This window comes from Diabrotica undecimpunctata, chromosome 1 (genome assembly GCF_040954645.1).
Source record: "Diabrotica undecimpunctata isolate CICGRU chromosome 1, icDiaUnde3, whole genome shotgun sequence".
NCBI classification, from domain to species: domain Eukaryota; kingdom Metazoa; phylum Arthropoda; class Insecta; order Coleoptera; family Chrysomelidae; genus Diabrotica; species Diabrotica undecimpunctata.
This window is the reverse complement of record NC_092803.1, coordinates 149318000-149334999: the sequence shown is the minus strand read 5'-3', so window position 1 is coordinate 149334999 and position 17000 is coordinate 149318000. Positions and strand designations below refer to the sequence as shown.

Here is a 17000-nt window from a genome sequence, read left to right as displayed (position 1 = left end):
GACAGAGTCTGTGACCATGGTTGCCTCTCTGTTGATATTCCATCTTCGAATGCCTTATTATTCGATATTAAAGTTATCACTCTAACTTTTTCTTGACATTGTTGTAGTTTTTGGATCGTTTGGTGATTTATCACGTGCTATACTTACTAGTTTGTGCTCTCTCGTTCAACTTATGTGACTATTCCACTTAAATCCATTAAACATCTTCATTTCATATATGTCCGTTAATCTTTGTGTTTTCATGGTATCGTATCTCATCTCTGCAATATACCTGATAACCATGACCGTTTCGATTGACAAAACACTTTTATGAATAAACTTTCATACTAACCAAAAAGGAATTGAAATTGAAACGAAATAAAAACATCACAAACAAGAACTAGAATTAACCATCAATATAGATCTAAAAACAAAAATAAATAAATCCGTTTTAAAATATGTTTGTAACTAGGATGTACTCAATACCCGCTCCAGACTATCATATCCACACTTTTGTGTACTTTACATCTTCTTCTTTTGGTGCACTCCATTACTGGAGGTTTGCGATCATTACATCAAAATGTTCTCTATTCTGCACCAATTTTAGTAACTGTTGAAAGTTCATGCCAGTTCTAGTTCTGATATTGCGAAGCCATGACATGGCTCTTCTGTCCACGCCGGCACTCCTATTCGGCCCTATATCTTCCCTTCACTTTACATACACTAAATAAATAACAGTTCGACTTTGAAATTATTGTTTCCGTGGCCAATAGCAGTAGTACTCACCTTTTACCAAACTCTAACGTCGATTTTGTTTCAGATTCGTTAAAACTAGCAGGAGAACAACAAATAACGATCGTCGTCCTGGCGTTACCTCCGAGCGATTCCTGAAGGATTCTCGTTAGTTTAGAGTCTCTGTAAGGAATGTGAGTTTTGTTACCATCCGCTAATGCACTAATTACGTTTCCTAAAGCCGACAGAGACTTGTTAATATTTTTAGCTTCGTCCAAAACAGTACCTGCAATGATAATATTATAAATAACAGTACGCAGTTTGTTTATTATATTTTTGTGTAAAAAAATATATACAAAACAGCACAATGATTTTACACATCATTTTGTATAGTGAAGTATTTTCCCGTACTTTGAAACATGTTATCTATTTGTATATTTTAGCCATCTATCGTCACAATAATTACTATGGTATTAAATAAACAAATCGCTCCCTATATTGTAACAAATTGGATATACAAAATGTTCAGTATTTCTAAAAGTAATTGAAATCAGACCCGCCGCTTGCAAAAAATTCCCCGCGGTTTTACTCGCCTGTCGATCAGGGCCTTTAGGGTCCTGATCGAGAGGCGAGTAAAACCGCGGTTCTATGGCCCGTCGGTAAAGCTCGCCAGTGTATTATAATACCGTGGTTTTCAATACCGACGAGCATGTCTAGCAGCTCGTCATGTTTGTCATATTTTTTACTTGACTCGTCATGTAAAACAGCGTTTGTTAATGGACTGTAAATAGCTCTCCATATCGCTGGAATAATTCTTCCCAAAGTTTGCCTAGATATAAAAACAGAATATTGCAAACTTCTTTGGGTACTGCAAATCTTTAGCCAGGTATCTGATTGTAGCTGTCAAACGTGCACGAGGAAAAATATTTTAGATGTCACTAAAGACAACAATAATTAATTGCATGTTTTTTCAAACATTCTCAGATAATTTCTGTAATCAAGTGGTTCTAATAATATTTCTTGAATTAAATGGGTGTGCAGCAATTTCTAGCGACGAGCCGCGAGTAAAACCGACGTTCTTCAAAAACCGCGGTTTACACTCATACATCAATCACCCCCTATATAGTGAGTTGGTGCGAATTTAGCAAACATGTATACAGGAGATTCTTATTAGAATAAACAATGAATGACAGTAAACCCATATACACTTGACATTGCGAATATTTCGCAAAATGATACTTATGAAATATTTCATTTTAGTTTTTTTTTACTTCAATTACTAAATCTATTTATCTAATCAACTAAGAACACCCATCTTTGGACACAGGCCTCTCCTCATTTTCTCAGAGTCCTCTATCTTTCACCATTTGCATCCATCTTGGTTCAGCATGTTGTTTTATGTCATCTGACATAAAGTGGTGGTCTTCCTTTTTGACGTATACGATTCCAAGGTCTCCAATGTATAATTAGGTTGTTTCAAAGGTCATCCTGTCTTAGGGTATGGCCACCAAATTTCCAATTAAGTTTTGCTACTTTAGTCGAGACGTCTTTTACTTAGATTCTACTACGAATCCTGCTGCTCCTTTTCCTACCTAAGATCCTAATAGTTAGCATCTGTCTTTCCATATATCTTCGAGTTTTCGCTAAAGATAACAACTATGAAGGCTCTCGGCCTGACAAACTAAAATCTTTACAGATCTATTGTGCTTCCCTTTGTCACTTAAAGCTCGTCATTCAGCCCTATTCTCTTAATGAGCTTTCACAGTCTTGATAATGGTCTTCAGAATGGTTATTAGTTTTAAGCCTCACAAATTAAATCCCGTTGAAATTAAAAAAAAAATTGTACAGGAAGGCAGAAAAGTGTGTCCCAAATTAAAAAGCATGTTTTGGAATATGCCCTCTACAGATGCGAAAAAAACTAAAATTAGCAAAAACAATTTTTTTGTACACCTCAAAATCTTACACATGAATAGAAAAAATTATAAAAAATATTATAAATATAATAGTTTTTTTTTTATATTTAAAAATTGTCTTTTTAATTTAGAAAGTAATAATACAGTTTTTCCAGTCTAGTTTTGTAAACGTCCTCGAGCGCTTGTTTTAACAGTTTTGGTGAGTTGCTGCCTTCCTGTCTGACTCCCCGGTTTGTTTTAATTGGCTCAGTTTGTTCCATAAGCCTGACAGATTTTGATGCTTTGTGATTCTGTAAGATATTTATTATTGTCCAAGGCTTTATTTACTGTATCGAATGATTTTTCAAAATCTACTTGTGATATTGATTTTCTGTTTTCATCATTGAATATATAAAGGTATATGATATTCATTTGCTATCATAAAAATTTCAAAAGGTTTTTATTTAACATTTCTAATTGGGTCTTAAAATCTTCAAAGGGTATAAACATAATCCACTTGTTAATTTACATTGGCAAATGCCGTTAAGCGAAGCCAATCGCTATTTCTTTCTTACCTCACGAATTTTCTCTCAATTCCGCATAAATTTTAAAATAAAATCCAAACGACATGATCAGAATAGACGAGAGAATGTCGAAGGTTAAAGAAAATTGCGTTTAAATTAAATTTTTAACTGGCAAAAGCAGTGTCCTGTTCCGTTTCGGGGAGTTTGAGAATATCATTCTGATTCTGACATCTCTTGTTGACAAAATCATGAAATATGTTTCTTATGGCAGTTTTAGTATCGAACCTCTGGGAAGCAGTCATTCAGTTATTTTTTCAAGTTTTTTTTATTTTATTTTTGGTAGTTCTGTTAGAAAAAATTAACAAAAGCTAAACAATCGCAATAAAAACATCTCCAAATAGTAAATGTAATGCGATATTATTGATAGTTTAAAAATAAGGAAAAATTTACTTACCTTCTGCTCCTGTTTTCGACACTTTTTCGGAACCAGCCAAATCTACTAAATAAAGTTTCCCTGATAGTTTCTTTTGGTTTTCTAAATTTTCTTGTTTAACATTTATTAAAAATACTGAATGGGACCTAGACGAATGTTCGTTCATATCTGAAACAAAGATGTTTTAAAGTATCCACGTGTTGTAAAATTAATAACATTAAAAATAATCAATTTTGACATGAAACATGGGGAAGGGGGAGGAGAGAAAATAAAGAGATTGGGAATAGTAAAAAAACACTCTCAGAATTGGTTAATCTCATATAAAATATTTTCAATTGAAAACAACTGAAGTTTTCTTGGTAGCATAGTTTCTGTGATACACAGTTAGTTAAAAATATCCAGCATACTTTCAAATCAAACCATACTTAACAAGTTGACATTCGGGAATGGTCATCAAAACGCCATTAGGATAGGCGACTCTCAAAACTGTTTGAAAATCATTACTTTTGTAATGAAATTGCCAAAATTGCTTAATCAACCAAGCATATTTAAGAAGATTCTTATATAGTCAACAATACTAAGGCATTCATTATGCTTTACTGTAAGAGAGGGGGAAAATCAGCATCTTGTCATCTATCTTGCATAATATTTACATACCATATTTCCCGAAAGATATCCTAACCGATATAAGACTATATATTAAAGACTTCCACAAAGAAGAAACAGGCTTACACCCAGTCACTCTATTAAATGCAGTTCTAGTATGGAGTTATACAGTTGATTGAATATCCGAATATTCAGATTCAAACTGTTCAAGTAACACGTATTACTTACTCTGGTTCTCTGATTCAGTAGGTACTGCCATGAATTGGTTGTGTAGGAGTGGTAGGGAAAGTAACCGCACCTCTGTCTACGATCGTTCTTGTGCGAGAGCAAATACATATCTAGTTGTTTCCCGAAATAACCACTAGAGTTGCTGATTATTGACTGAAATTTTAATTTTTTAGATGGTAAAGATAACCCGATTTCATGCAGGAATACGCAGGATCCATTCGGATATTCAATGGTGTTGAGATACATCATCTGTCATGGGCTGATTGTTCACCTTATCAAAAAAGCGTCCGGTGGAAAACTGTTGCTATTTTAGTTTTCAGATATATAGACTCTATGGCTGTACTTAAACATTTGGAAGCATTCGAAATGTGGTTATACTGACCATACTAAAGATAAACAGGGTAAAGACAGAAATGAGGTGGTCCATAGTCGTTTGAGCAAACAGCACAACTGGTCAAAATAGCGAATATTATAGCAAATATGATATCATTAACGGTCATGGAACTAGAAAAAGGAAGACTTTGTAGAAACATAAAATCTGTAGACCTATATGGGGAGTATTTGTAAACAGACTGAATCAATTTACTAGTATGAAACTCTCAAAACTTAACTAGCACGTAATAACTTTTTAGTGGTATTTCAGTTCAAAATTGTATGTGTACTAAACCACTTACTTGTTACAGCGATGTGCCTATTAGATTTTCCTTCTTCTATAGATTCGAACACCTCTTCGGGGCTTGAGACAAACCTTTCAGTTGCCCCTTTGACGAAGGGTACCCGATTTTTGTCTTCGTGAACACTTAAATTAACTTTTGAGACTAAAAATACAAAATAAATTAGTACCAAAATCAACTATAGTAAGCTAGTATCTTACCATCTAATAAATCTCTAATTTTATCCATGTAAATTTCAAAATATGATACTTTAATGTGAAATTCTAAATTTTCTTCCATAGCGTAGATGTGATTAAATATGTCATTTACTATTCTTGGAATGATTCCCTGTTTCTGGGGATCACCTGAAAATAAAGATACACAATGTATTAGAATTAGCTTCTACATTTTCAATGTTAAGTTAAAAATATGAAATATTGTATATGTAGCGTTAGAAAATATAAGATAGGATAAATAAAAATTCGAGGAAATTAAATACGAATATATTTAATTTTATAGCATCAGAAACATACACAGCACACCATCAGGAGGTATACAGACACCTATCTCCACCACCCATCCTACAGAACACTTGTCTTGCCAGACAGGAGCCCAACAATATGCGATTATACAACCTCAACAGAGTTGAGAAGTAGTATTCATAATTAGTAGTAACTCTTACCCCAACAAAGACCCCAAAGACTCTGGGCCATAACCTTCACAGGGCTGAAGGATTACAGACAAAAAAAGTAAAAAAAAGCATGTTTCAACAAATACATGTGAACATATATTGAATCTCACGGAGAAAGATGTAAAACGGCTTTCCTCCTACTCTCTCTGTCATTATGTTACGATCCTTAGGCCAAAGAATATGCCGTCTAAAAGATGATCACACAATAACACGGTGTTAATCAATTTAGCACGCCTCTTTTGACTTTGAATATATCATAGTAATTTCCTTGAAAGAACAATCAATAGCCAGATTCCTTGCTATTGTTTGTTCATTGTCGGCATAATCATTTTAAAAGATGATTATGCTGACAATTCGCTGCCACCAATACAAAAACTCTCCTCGACATTTAATCTAGTATCATGCTCCGTCCTATACTATACTGAACGTAAAAAAACGAATTTTGAGATCTTCCCTATCAGAGATAATCAAAAAGACTTGTCATCCTATAGGACAGACTAATCAGAATCCCTACATTGAAAATTTCAATCTTCTTGACTAGTAGTTTGATTTCATAGAATCTACTCTTTATGAGTATAGAATAAATCATTAATCGAAAGAATAGGGGGAGATTGTTTTTCTGTTTCCCAATATCCATTGCACAACGATACCTCTCCTAGATGAGGCGATAGTCACAGCTACTCTCTAAGATTTTTCTATATAAAATGTATGAAACAATCGGAAAAGATCCACAAGGAAACTAAATTCCTGCAGTTGGCTGTATACCATGTATCACAAAAAATTTATTTAAAAATTCCTTTATAAAAGGTATAATAATAAAAACCCTATAGGGCTGCATCACATGGGCTCGTGTTGGAGCCCGATAAGGTTTTTATTACGAGTATTATACCTTTTATAAAGGAATTTTTAAATAAATTTTAATCGGAAAAGACTGTTCAACAAAATTATTTGGCTATTACAGCTGTGCGTCAAACATTACAATCCTCAGTTCATCGAACCAGTCAATGCAATCAAGACTTAAATCCTAATCAACCCAACCACGCTAGTTATGGAAAAAGATATGTACTATTACTTGAACAGGCTAAGCAGGGATCTCTCACATTGTAATATTTTATATTACATGGATAGTAAACTCATAAGGTATCCTATAAGGGTATACATCATCATCATCATCATCATTCAATCTTCGCTTATCCACTGCTGGACATAGATCTCCCTCATAATTTTCCATCTATTTCGATCTTGTGCCTCTTGCATCCAATTCCTATGACAACGTTTTAGATCGTCAGTCCAACGTGTTGGTGGACGACCTCTGCTTCGGTAGGCATCATCTCTTGGTCTCCATTCCAGTATCCGCTTTGTCCATCTATTATCTGTCATTCGAGCCACGTGACCTGCCCAGTTCCATTTCAGTGTTGCTACTCTCTCTACTGCATCAGCCACTCCTGTTCTTTGTCGTAGCTGGCGATTTGGGATCTTGTCTCGTAGTGAAACGCCCAACATAGCACGCTCCATCGCCCTTTGACACACACGGATCTTTTGAACTGTTCTCCTTGTCATGGTCAACGTTTCGGCACCGTAAGTTAACACTGGCAAAACACACTGATTAAACGTTTTTCTTTTAAGGCATATTGGTATATCAGACGATTTGAAAATATGGTTCAGCTTGCCGAAGGCTGCCCAAGTCAGTCTTATACGACGGAGAAGCTCAACGGTTTGGTTATCTTTTCCTATGCGAATCTCATGACCTAGGTATTTATAGGCCATTACCTGGTCTATGGATCTTGTTCCTACGCATATATCTTCGCTGACTACAAGATTTGTCATCATCTGGGTTTTAGATATATTTATTTTCAATCCCCCTTCTAGCGAGGAAAGGTAGAGCTGATTTAAAAGTTCTTTGGCCTCATCTATCCTATCAGCTATTAGTACAATATCATCTGCAAACCTTAGATGGCTAAGCTTTTCTCCGTTTATGTTTATGCCCTTGTCGGTCAGTTTTGCCCTTTTACATATATATTCCAAAAGCGTAGTGAACAGTTTCGGCGATATGGTGTCCCCCTGGCGTACTCCACGTTGTATCGGGAATTTCTGGGTTTGACGATCACCCACTCTAACACTGGCTGTTGCGTTTTGGTATATATGTTTAATTATATTTATATACCGATAGTCAATTCGGCATTCTGTCAAGGCTTCCAACATTTTTTGTTGATTTACGGTGTCGAATGCCTTTTCATAGTCGACAAATATTAAAGCTAGTGGTTTATTATATTCAGTGCATTTTTCTATAAGATTTTTTATTACCAGTAGGTGATCGTTTGTTCCATAGCCTTTTCTAAAACCCGCCTGTTCTATGGGCTGATAAAATTCCAATTTATTTTCTAGGCGTTTCGTAATTATTTTTGTAAATAGTTTATAAATATGTGAAAGTAGACTTATGGGCCTGTAATTCCTGAGGTCGGTAGCATCCCCTTTTTTATGAAGTATGATAAGGGTATACAGGGTCATGAAAAGATGTCAACAACTGCTTGAGGTTGAAAGTTGTTTTCAGTGACTTATCTTCTGGTAAATGAATTAGCTGTTCACATGTTTATGTTTATATTTTAGTTGGTAGATGGCTCAAAGTTTCAAAACAATAATATGCTCAACATTTAAATTTTGGTACCAATTCCAATAGATCATCACTATTGGCCCCACAGCCCAGGTTGTGCCTTAGTCTGTTTAAGTAATCCTCTTCATTCACCCAAATAACAAGTACTGCGTCTGTACATGATCTTATGCTTCGGAAGCCTTGTTGTTCATCTTCAAGTGATGTTCTCTCGTTTATCAATTTGGTTAAAATTTTTGTCATTAATTTCAGCGTGGTGTGTAATATATTGATTCCTCTATAGTTTTCCGGTTCTTTTTTGTCATCCTTTTTAAAAGTCACGATTAGTACGCTAATTTTCGATTCTTTGTGTACTTTTTTGTATTGTAATATTTTGTTGATGAGTTGTGCTAATTGATCTGTCATCATTGTTCCGCAATATTTTAATAGTTTATATGATTACCAGTTGTAATTTCCAGTGTTTCTGGTTCTGCTGGTGTCGATTGGTCTTCTGACTACAGTCTTTTCAAGTAATTTATCTACGTGTTTGCCATTAACTTCTACTATTTCTCTTATTTCCTGTCTCTGTCCTCTTATAAATGAGTACTTCGTTGAGTCGTCTTGTAGGTTTTCAACTGGTATTTTTGTGAAGTATTCTGGTTGTGGGTCTTGTTGAATATTGACTTGATCATTTGTATTTTCACTACTACTAACTTTTGATCACTTCCTTTTTCCGCAGAGGTTAATGCTCGCATGTCTAAGATTTTGGAGGGGTGTATTTCTCTATTGACTAGTATATAGTCAATCATGAAATGTCCTCTTGCATTCTCAAAGGTGTACCTATATTATTCTTTATGTGGAATTTCGTTCATACTACATAGTTTTATTGTTAAAAGATCCCCTTATTTTATTGCGGGGATAATATCGTTACCAATTCGAGCATTGAAGTCGTCCAAAATAATATACATACACTCGTTTGCTAGAGTATCGTTTATCGTCGTCTGTAGGATTTTAAAAATTCTTCTCTGATGCATTCTTGGTAAATTGATTTCCCCCCTGCGAGGGGGTGTTCCAGGGGAAAGCCGGGAGGTAGGAGTGGTAAACATTTTTGCATATTTTTTGGGGTCCCAAAATTGATATTCTCAGCTAAATTCAGCTTGTTCGTATGATTTTTAGAGGGCAAATCTCTGACTACTGAACTCTGATGTAATGTCTGACAGTGGTCATTTTCCATTTTTTAGTTTGTTGATTGCATACGTAGTCTCCGAGATGGAGGAGACTTTTTATTATCTGTTGTTGATGCCTTGAGAAGTAATTTCTATTATTTCGTTATTGACCTTATTTAATAGTTTTTTGAAATTTTCTTCCCACCTCTTTGAGATTTCTTCTTGGTCATTTATTGGTTCCGTCTTTACTTATACACATAGGTAGTCTAGGTTTTTCGCATTTTGTTTAGTTCCTAATGGAATTTTCTCGTCTCTGGTTTGTTGTTAAGAGTTTCAAGGTTCAAACAGATAAAAATTCATTACTGAAACTCTCAACCAAAGAATTATATAGGACAGCAGCAGACGCCTACAATCCCGACTGTGATCAGTTGTGATGTTTTCTAATTAATAGAAAGTAATACTAAACTGAAAAAAAAATACAAGGAATATAGTTAAATATTTAAAAATATAGCTGTTACCTAAGACACCTTCCATCGTATGTGTTTTACCAGATGATGTCTGCCCATACGCGAATATGGTGCCGTTGAATCCGGATAGAACATCAGTGACGATACTTTTCGCTGCTTCATTGTATACTTTTTCTTGTGTTGCATTTGGTTTAAAAACTTTATCGAATAAATATACTTTGCCCTAAAAAGAAAAATGAGTACATAAATAAAGGAAACTCATTCTATACAAAAATAAAGTTAGCTTTATTGTGTCGCATAAGAGGAAAATTGTGATTGATTGATTGGGTATCCTATTCCTAATAACTTCTTTACGTGCCTTAGCAAATTCCTGTGATGTATCCTAATAACTGAAGATGACAAAATACAATTTACATTACATTTTACAAATAAAAACCGATTTTAAGGAATAAGACACTCTAGAAACGTATACTACAGAGTTTTTACGATTATTCTAATTCAAGGATATAATTAATTACGTTTTTCATGTGTTAAAAAATATGTATTCAACAATAATATAAAATGACGACGCTCTAGCCATTTTCGTGAGAAACGGTTAATTTATAATATAACTTTTAATTTATTCTTTATTGAAATTTACAATGTAGTGAATTATTCTACTTAGCTTTAGTAAATATACTGTGAGAAGGGCTTATAGCAGGTACCATCGATATAATATACTAAGGATGGAACAAGCTGAGATTTTTACGTAGATGATAAACGACGGAACTGACGTCACATTACTAGCTACAATGCCCGGCGTGAACTTGACAGGTGATTAACGTGAATATAGTTATCCCCGATATTTTAATCTTAAACACGTAAGGTTACGTGTTAAGTCAATAATTTAATGTACTCATTTTGGTAAATCAATAAAATCGTTAAATTTTTAATATTTTGTAGTCCATTTTTGTTGGAAGTATTGAATACGAGTTGTATGAGACTATACCGAACAGTGATCCAACCCACGGTCCTGTACGGAAGCGAAACATGGGTTATGAACAAAAATCAAGAAAAATGCTGAACATCTGGGAACGGAGTGTCTTAAGAAAGATATTCGGGGGAGTAAAACACTATGAAGACATTTGGAGGAGACAAACAAATGAAGAGATCGGAGACCTGTACGGAAAACCAGAAATTAGCCAGATCGTCAGGACAAAGGATGGTTAGGCCATCTTGCGAGAATGGCAGATGACATGGTGGGCAAATAAATCGCTGCTAAGAGGGGAAGGAAAGGGGAGAAGAGGACGACCATGAAAAAAGTAGCTATAAGCGTGTAAGGAAGACCTACAAACAAACGGGATAACAAAATGGAGAACTGCGGCCGTCGACAGAACCAAAGAATTTTTTTCGTACACTACCGACATTCCGGAAACAAGAGCCAGCCATTGTTACTAGCTATTTTGGACGCAAGTATTTGTTCAAAGGTTCCATACTATATCGATGACAGGTACCATCAACCAACGGTTAACTACAAATTCTTAGATCTTCTGGTTAGTCTTTCAAGCTTTCTATCTACTGGTTGGTTTCTTATCAGATTGAAATACGTGGAATTTTAAAAATATTAATTTTTAAGTGAGTGGAGACCATTTGAAACAAACAGTTCAAATTTTGCCGTGCCTTCTGAATATTATTTTAGACCTGATCAGAATTTGGAAACTGTTATTTGTTTCTGATTTCCACTCCAAAAAGTTGTTAAAGCGGGTTACGTTTTTCAAAACCTGATGGGTGACTTACTTGGCCTCGATCTTGTAGGTAATAGCCATGATATCAAATTCTGATAATTTTGTGTGTTTTTGTATGATTTGTTTGTGTATTATCCATTTGTGTGTTATATGTTTGTGTTGTATATGTATTATGTATAATTGTAGACGATGTGTAGATGCTGGACACCTTGGTATTTTAATATTGTAATGAAATATTATTTTATGGTACTTAGGTGAACTTTTATTAGATTGGCTGTGAAAATATTTAATCAAAAATAATTTTTCGAAACAAAAAATACATAATCTAATTATGAATTTGTTAATATTGGATGTGCTATCAAAATCTAAGTAGTTCAGATTGTTGGTGTGTAAAATATTAAAAAAAGACATTAACTAAGGCTTTTACAATTAGACTGTGAAGATAATAGTGTTACGATAACTATGACTCATATTTAACCTGTAAACATGTTATTATTCTAAACAAGAATGTTCTCGTAGATTCCCTGACCCACTATAAACCTGTCTGGCGCTCCCTTCTGTTCGAGAAAGGTCAACACCGCTGCGAGCTGCTATAAAACCGGACTTCGTTCCATACCATTCACGAAGGGTCGGCACAGGTCGCCGGGATTCCAGACTAACGTGTTTTTGATATATATATAGAGAAATTTTGATTGTGTGAGTTAGTCTGAATAATAATATCGTATCGAGTTTAAAATGTAACGCGCGTATTGTCGGGAATATAAATTGTAATAAATGTTGCAAATAAATTATATAATTATAGTGTAAGATAAATTAGTGAAATATTGTATAAATAAAGACTTTAATAAACTAAGTGTTAGAACATTTTAATAATAAATATAGTTAATAAATTAGACTAATAAACTCAGTTCAATAGGTATTCGCATCACAAACATTATACAAAATCTAAATTTTACGAATTAACAAATCAACATAAAGTGAATTGAAGTTTAATATACAAATAAAATTAAATGTAAAACAATGTATTTATTTAACAACAATAACAAGAAAACCGTTTAAATTTATAATAAATGTTCAAAATAGCCTACGTCGCCGTCAATACATAAATGCCACCGATCTTCAAAAGAGCGACTTACTAGTAATACACTTCTGTTTAACCTTATACATTCTAACTTTCTCGTTCATGTCTTCTTTAATTGCAGTTGGTATTTTATACATCATATCTTTTAACTAACTTTTAATATCTTTTTTCAACTCTGGATATCGTGGAGGCCACTTTCTGGCTCATTCCCTTCCAATATATGATCCAGGAAACTATCATTTAAATGCTCATTCACCAAAAAAATATGATGTACTGGAGCGTCGTCATGTACTATTCACATTATATGACGTTTGTTTAAAAGTACTACTTCCAATAATTCCGGAAATTCGTTATCCAGAAAATGTAAATACATTTTTCCGTTTACGTGATCCTCGAAAAAGTAAGGTCCAATGATATAATTTCCAAGCATTCCAGCCCAAACATTATTGAAATTGTGTTGCTTTAAAGTTTTATTTTGAATGTGAATAATTTGAACTTAATCATTAAAAGAATGATTATGGTCTAGAAGGTGAAGTGCGTACGTAGAATATGTTTTTCTATTATTGAAAGCTCCTTTGTGCTCTGTTACCCGTTTGTTAAAAATTCTACCAGTTTGACCGATGTAAGTTTAATGTTTAATTCTACCAGTTTAATGGACAGTGGCTAAGTTTCTATACACCACTGCGCAAATGCTTTTTCTTTTGGCTCTTGTTGTTCTTAACAGATTTGCCTAAGTTGTTGTTTGTTCTGAAAGCTGGTGTTATTCCTTTTTTTTATGTATGTGATTCTACGTACGCATTTTACCTTCTAGACCATAATCATTCTTTTAATGACCAATTTCAAATTCTTCACATTCAAATTAAAGGCCCTAAGCTATCTTTATGAGAATCTATGGGAATTAACAAATTACAAAATACAGACATAATTCTGAATGACCAACTTGAGACAAACAGTTCTCCACTCCTCAACTTATTCAGTTGAAGACTATAAAGTGTAAACGCATGCCAAAAATCGATCACTTGAGAAAGGCACTTTGTAGAAACAGCTGTGATAAATAATAAATGTTGTGGAAGTTTTGAAAACAAAAGTGTGTTATTGTTAGATATTATTGATGTTTATTGATTGATTTGATTTTTATTATTATCTTTTGTAAATAAACTTATTGTTTTATAACTATTTATAAAATAGTTATAAAACATAACTCCATAAACCATAAATCTTAGAAGAGCGGAAATTTTTGTGTTCTGCGCGTGCGATATTTCGAAATATAGCCATCCAGAAAGAGTTGAAAATTATTGTAAGATCACATGACCCAACTTCTCGATATTATATACCCTTGCCAAGGGTACTTATACAAAATATTACATATTATGTATATAAAACCAATTCTTGAGGACGGCGCAAAATGTAGAGAATGGAAAACCAATCGGAAAATTATTTGGAAAACCAATCATAGCGCTACCATAGCATTAGAACGACGTAGAAATGATAATTCTGTATTCTCGACTACCATCTAATTGGCATACATGTTCGTAAAATGGAGGAAAACTAATCTCCAAAAACATGAAAACCGCAAAATTGAAAGTGGAACGAAAAGTTCGAATTTTTCATCCAAACGATATTTCAACTGTGATTAATTATCACGAACAAAGTCTTTGTTGACAAACAACAGCAACTAATCACATTTTTGTGAAATTCATGGGATTACGAATGCTAAGGACGCTGTGACATTGTATTAATTCAAGGACAGACGGGAGTTTATATTGATTATCCGTTTTCGCTTGTTTCTCATCTATGGAGTCGAATTGAATGGGATTCCGATGTGTGTACGCAATAAAATAAAGAACAGAGCTTTCGAGAATAACATGATTGTACACAGAGACAAGTAGAGTTTACTATTTAGTAAAATAAGGATTTTTATATTAAAATAGGTTAGAAATGCTCGAAAGGCGTTTTCTTTTCATGAAATTAAATTATTTAGAGTTATGTATATATACTTATAACGTTCACCAAAGTGTCATTACCGTACTCTTCTTTCAGCATACCTAATACTGTCTAATCAAAACAAAATTAAATGTTTATGTAACATATCGTTCATCAACAAAAACTTAAGATGAACAATATATAAAATGATTTAATGATAAGTGGCCCGCCCATGCAACAAGGCAAAACAAAAGCTTATACTCGGGACCACCAATCACAAAGAGGAGGTGGAAAATGATAAAAAATCTCTTCAAGGCTATATATGTATATAATACTGACATTATTCTGAAAAATTGGTTAGACCCCACATTTATTCCTCCATCAAAGACACCGAATGATAAGTAGGGTCTAGATCATAGAATTATCAGCCTAATGAATGAATCATGTAATGTAAGTATTTCTGATGGTAATTCATGATAGAATTCATAAAAGACTTAAAAGAAGAGGGAGAAAATATTCAGTCTTCACGTTCTAGTACAGTAAAGACGGGACATAAATGTAGATGTTTTTCTATGAGTTCTAGATTTCGAGAAGGCGTTTGACAATGCTAGACACTAGTACTGAATGCTGCAGACATTGACCAAATATAATTATATATGTATACACTAACACCAATACCTTTCCGACAGTTGTATCTATCGGAAAGGCATTGGTATCAGTAGTTAATGTTCATAAACAAAACTCAATTTAAAAAAAAATCAACTTTTAAGTGATATTAAAAAAAAACGGTCACGACATAATGTATATAAAGATTATTTCCTCGTAGAAATAAACCAGTTTGAACACCCACTTTTAAGTAAATACAATCTTATATCAATCGCCTTATTAGGCAAAGTAAGTCCCATAGAGTTGTTTTATTTTCAAAAGTGATAGGGTAGTAAAGTATTTACCAATAATAAAGATATAGATTCTGCTACTAATCGCCGTCTTAAAGATTTCGACCGATTTTTAATATAAACAAGGTACCAATTACCAAATATAATGACTACTAACTGCCGAATAACATACCGAGCTAAAAATAGGTCCTGCTGAGAAATAAATCTATATTTTAACAAATTTGTGACGTTTTCTTTGTTAGTATGACTATTTATAGGTGGATCCGCGTAAGTATATGTACATAATGTATGATGATTGTAATGATAAATCAATAATAATTATATTGCAAGGATCCTTTCTCCAGAAGCACAGAACGGTCTTGTATAAATATTACACTAGCCATAATAGAAATCGACCGTTAAACAGATATCGGTACGCCTTCTATTCGTCCAACAATGAACCCACGTACAAGAATTATGAGTTTGCTAATTGCGAAATAATGAAAGTCGAGCGAGCATACTATCGAGGAGTGAATAGGATTATAATTTAGTCAAGATCTGATGAATTATGATGGCCTTTCAAGTTAAGTCTTTAGCAAACGCGTGGACTTGTGTGATTCTGAATAATTCATAATGTAAATCTCTAAATTATTCACAGATACGTGACTCTTCGTTCCCGATAATGTCGGCCGTTATTGATTTTTCTTCTAAATAAACGAGAGAAATGTATCAAATATCCCGTGAGCATCAATACTTTTGGAAACGTGCCAAAGGGAAATGCCTTACATCTGAAGCTAGAATTCTCTTGAGAATGTAGTAAGCATTGTTTCGGACAATTTTCCACGTCACTGCTGGCAGATTCCATTTGCAGATATATCAACGGTAACTAACCTTACGGTTTTCTACAAAGATATACAGCGAATTTACCGAAAATAAAAAGGAAATAGAGAGACTGAAACAACTTAAATCGTAAAGTTGGTAACTAAATATAGTAATCGTCATTACTCATTAGGGAACTGGGTCACCGGACCAACCGCGCTTCATAGAAAATAACATTACCTACGACTATACTCGTTTATATTATATAATTGTGAAATTTTGTTTGAATTGTTGAACGTACTCAACTGCATTATATATTTTTAAAGAAGTTGTAGTATAATATAGATATATTAAGATATTTCCTATAGTTTTAAATTTGATTATACATATTAGAAATGGGTTTTCGGTAACCATTTAATTTTTATACAGAAGCGAATACAAGCGGTAATAAAACAGATTTTACGGAAGTGTTTTAAATTTATTTAGTGTTTATTTTAAAAATCGTTTATAAATATTACCCTTATAATTGGTGGTTTTTAGGTATCCATATGTGGATGACCATTACTAAAACTAATATCGGTTTTAAACCATTAAAATTCCAATTCGGCAAAACGCAGTAC

The 17000-nt window shown here is 33.6% G+C and overlaps 1 protein-coding gene across 1 annotated transcript in view; it reads right to left on the bottom strand.

The window, feature by feature from the left end:
- Positions 1-17000, bottom strand: part of Khc (kinesin heavy chain) — a 110596-nt gene that overhangs the window by 41473 nt on the left and 52123 nt on the right. The window contains exons 2-6 of the mRNA XM_072520185.1: positions 10010-10181; positions 5269-5412; positions 5069-5212; positions 3582-3728; positions 766-997 (exon numbers count right to left, since the gene is read on the bottom strand). Of these exons, the coding sequence (XP_072376286.1) occupies positions 766-997; positions 3582-3728; positions 5069-5212; positions 5269-5412; positions 10010-10181 (839 nt within the window). The remainder of the gene's footprint in view (positions 1-765; positions 998-3581; positions 3729-5068; positions 5213-5268; positions 5413-10009; positions 10182-17000) is intronic.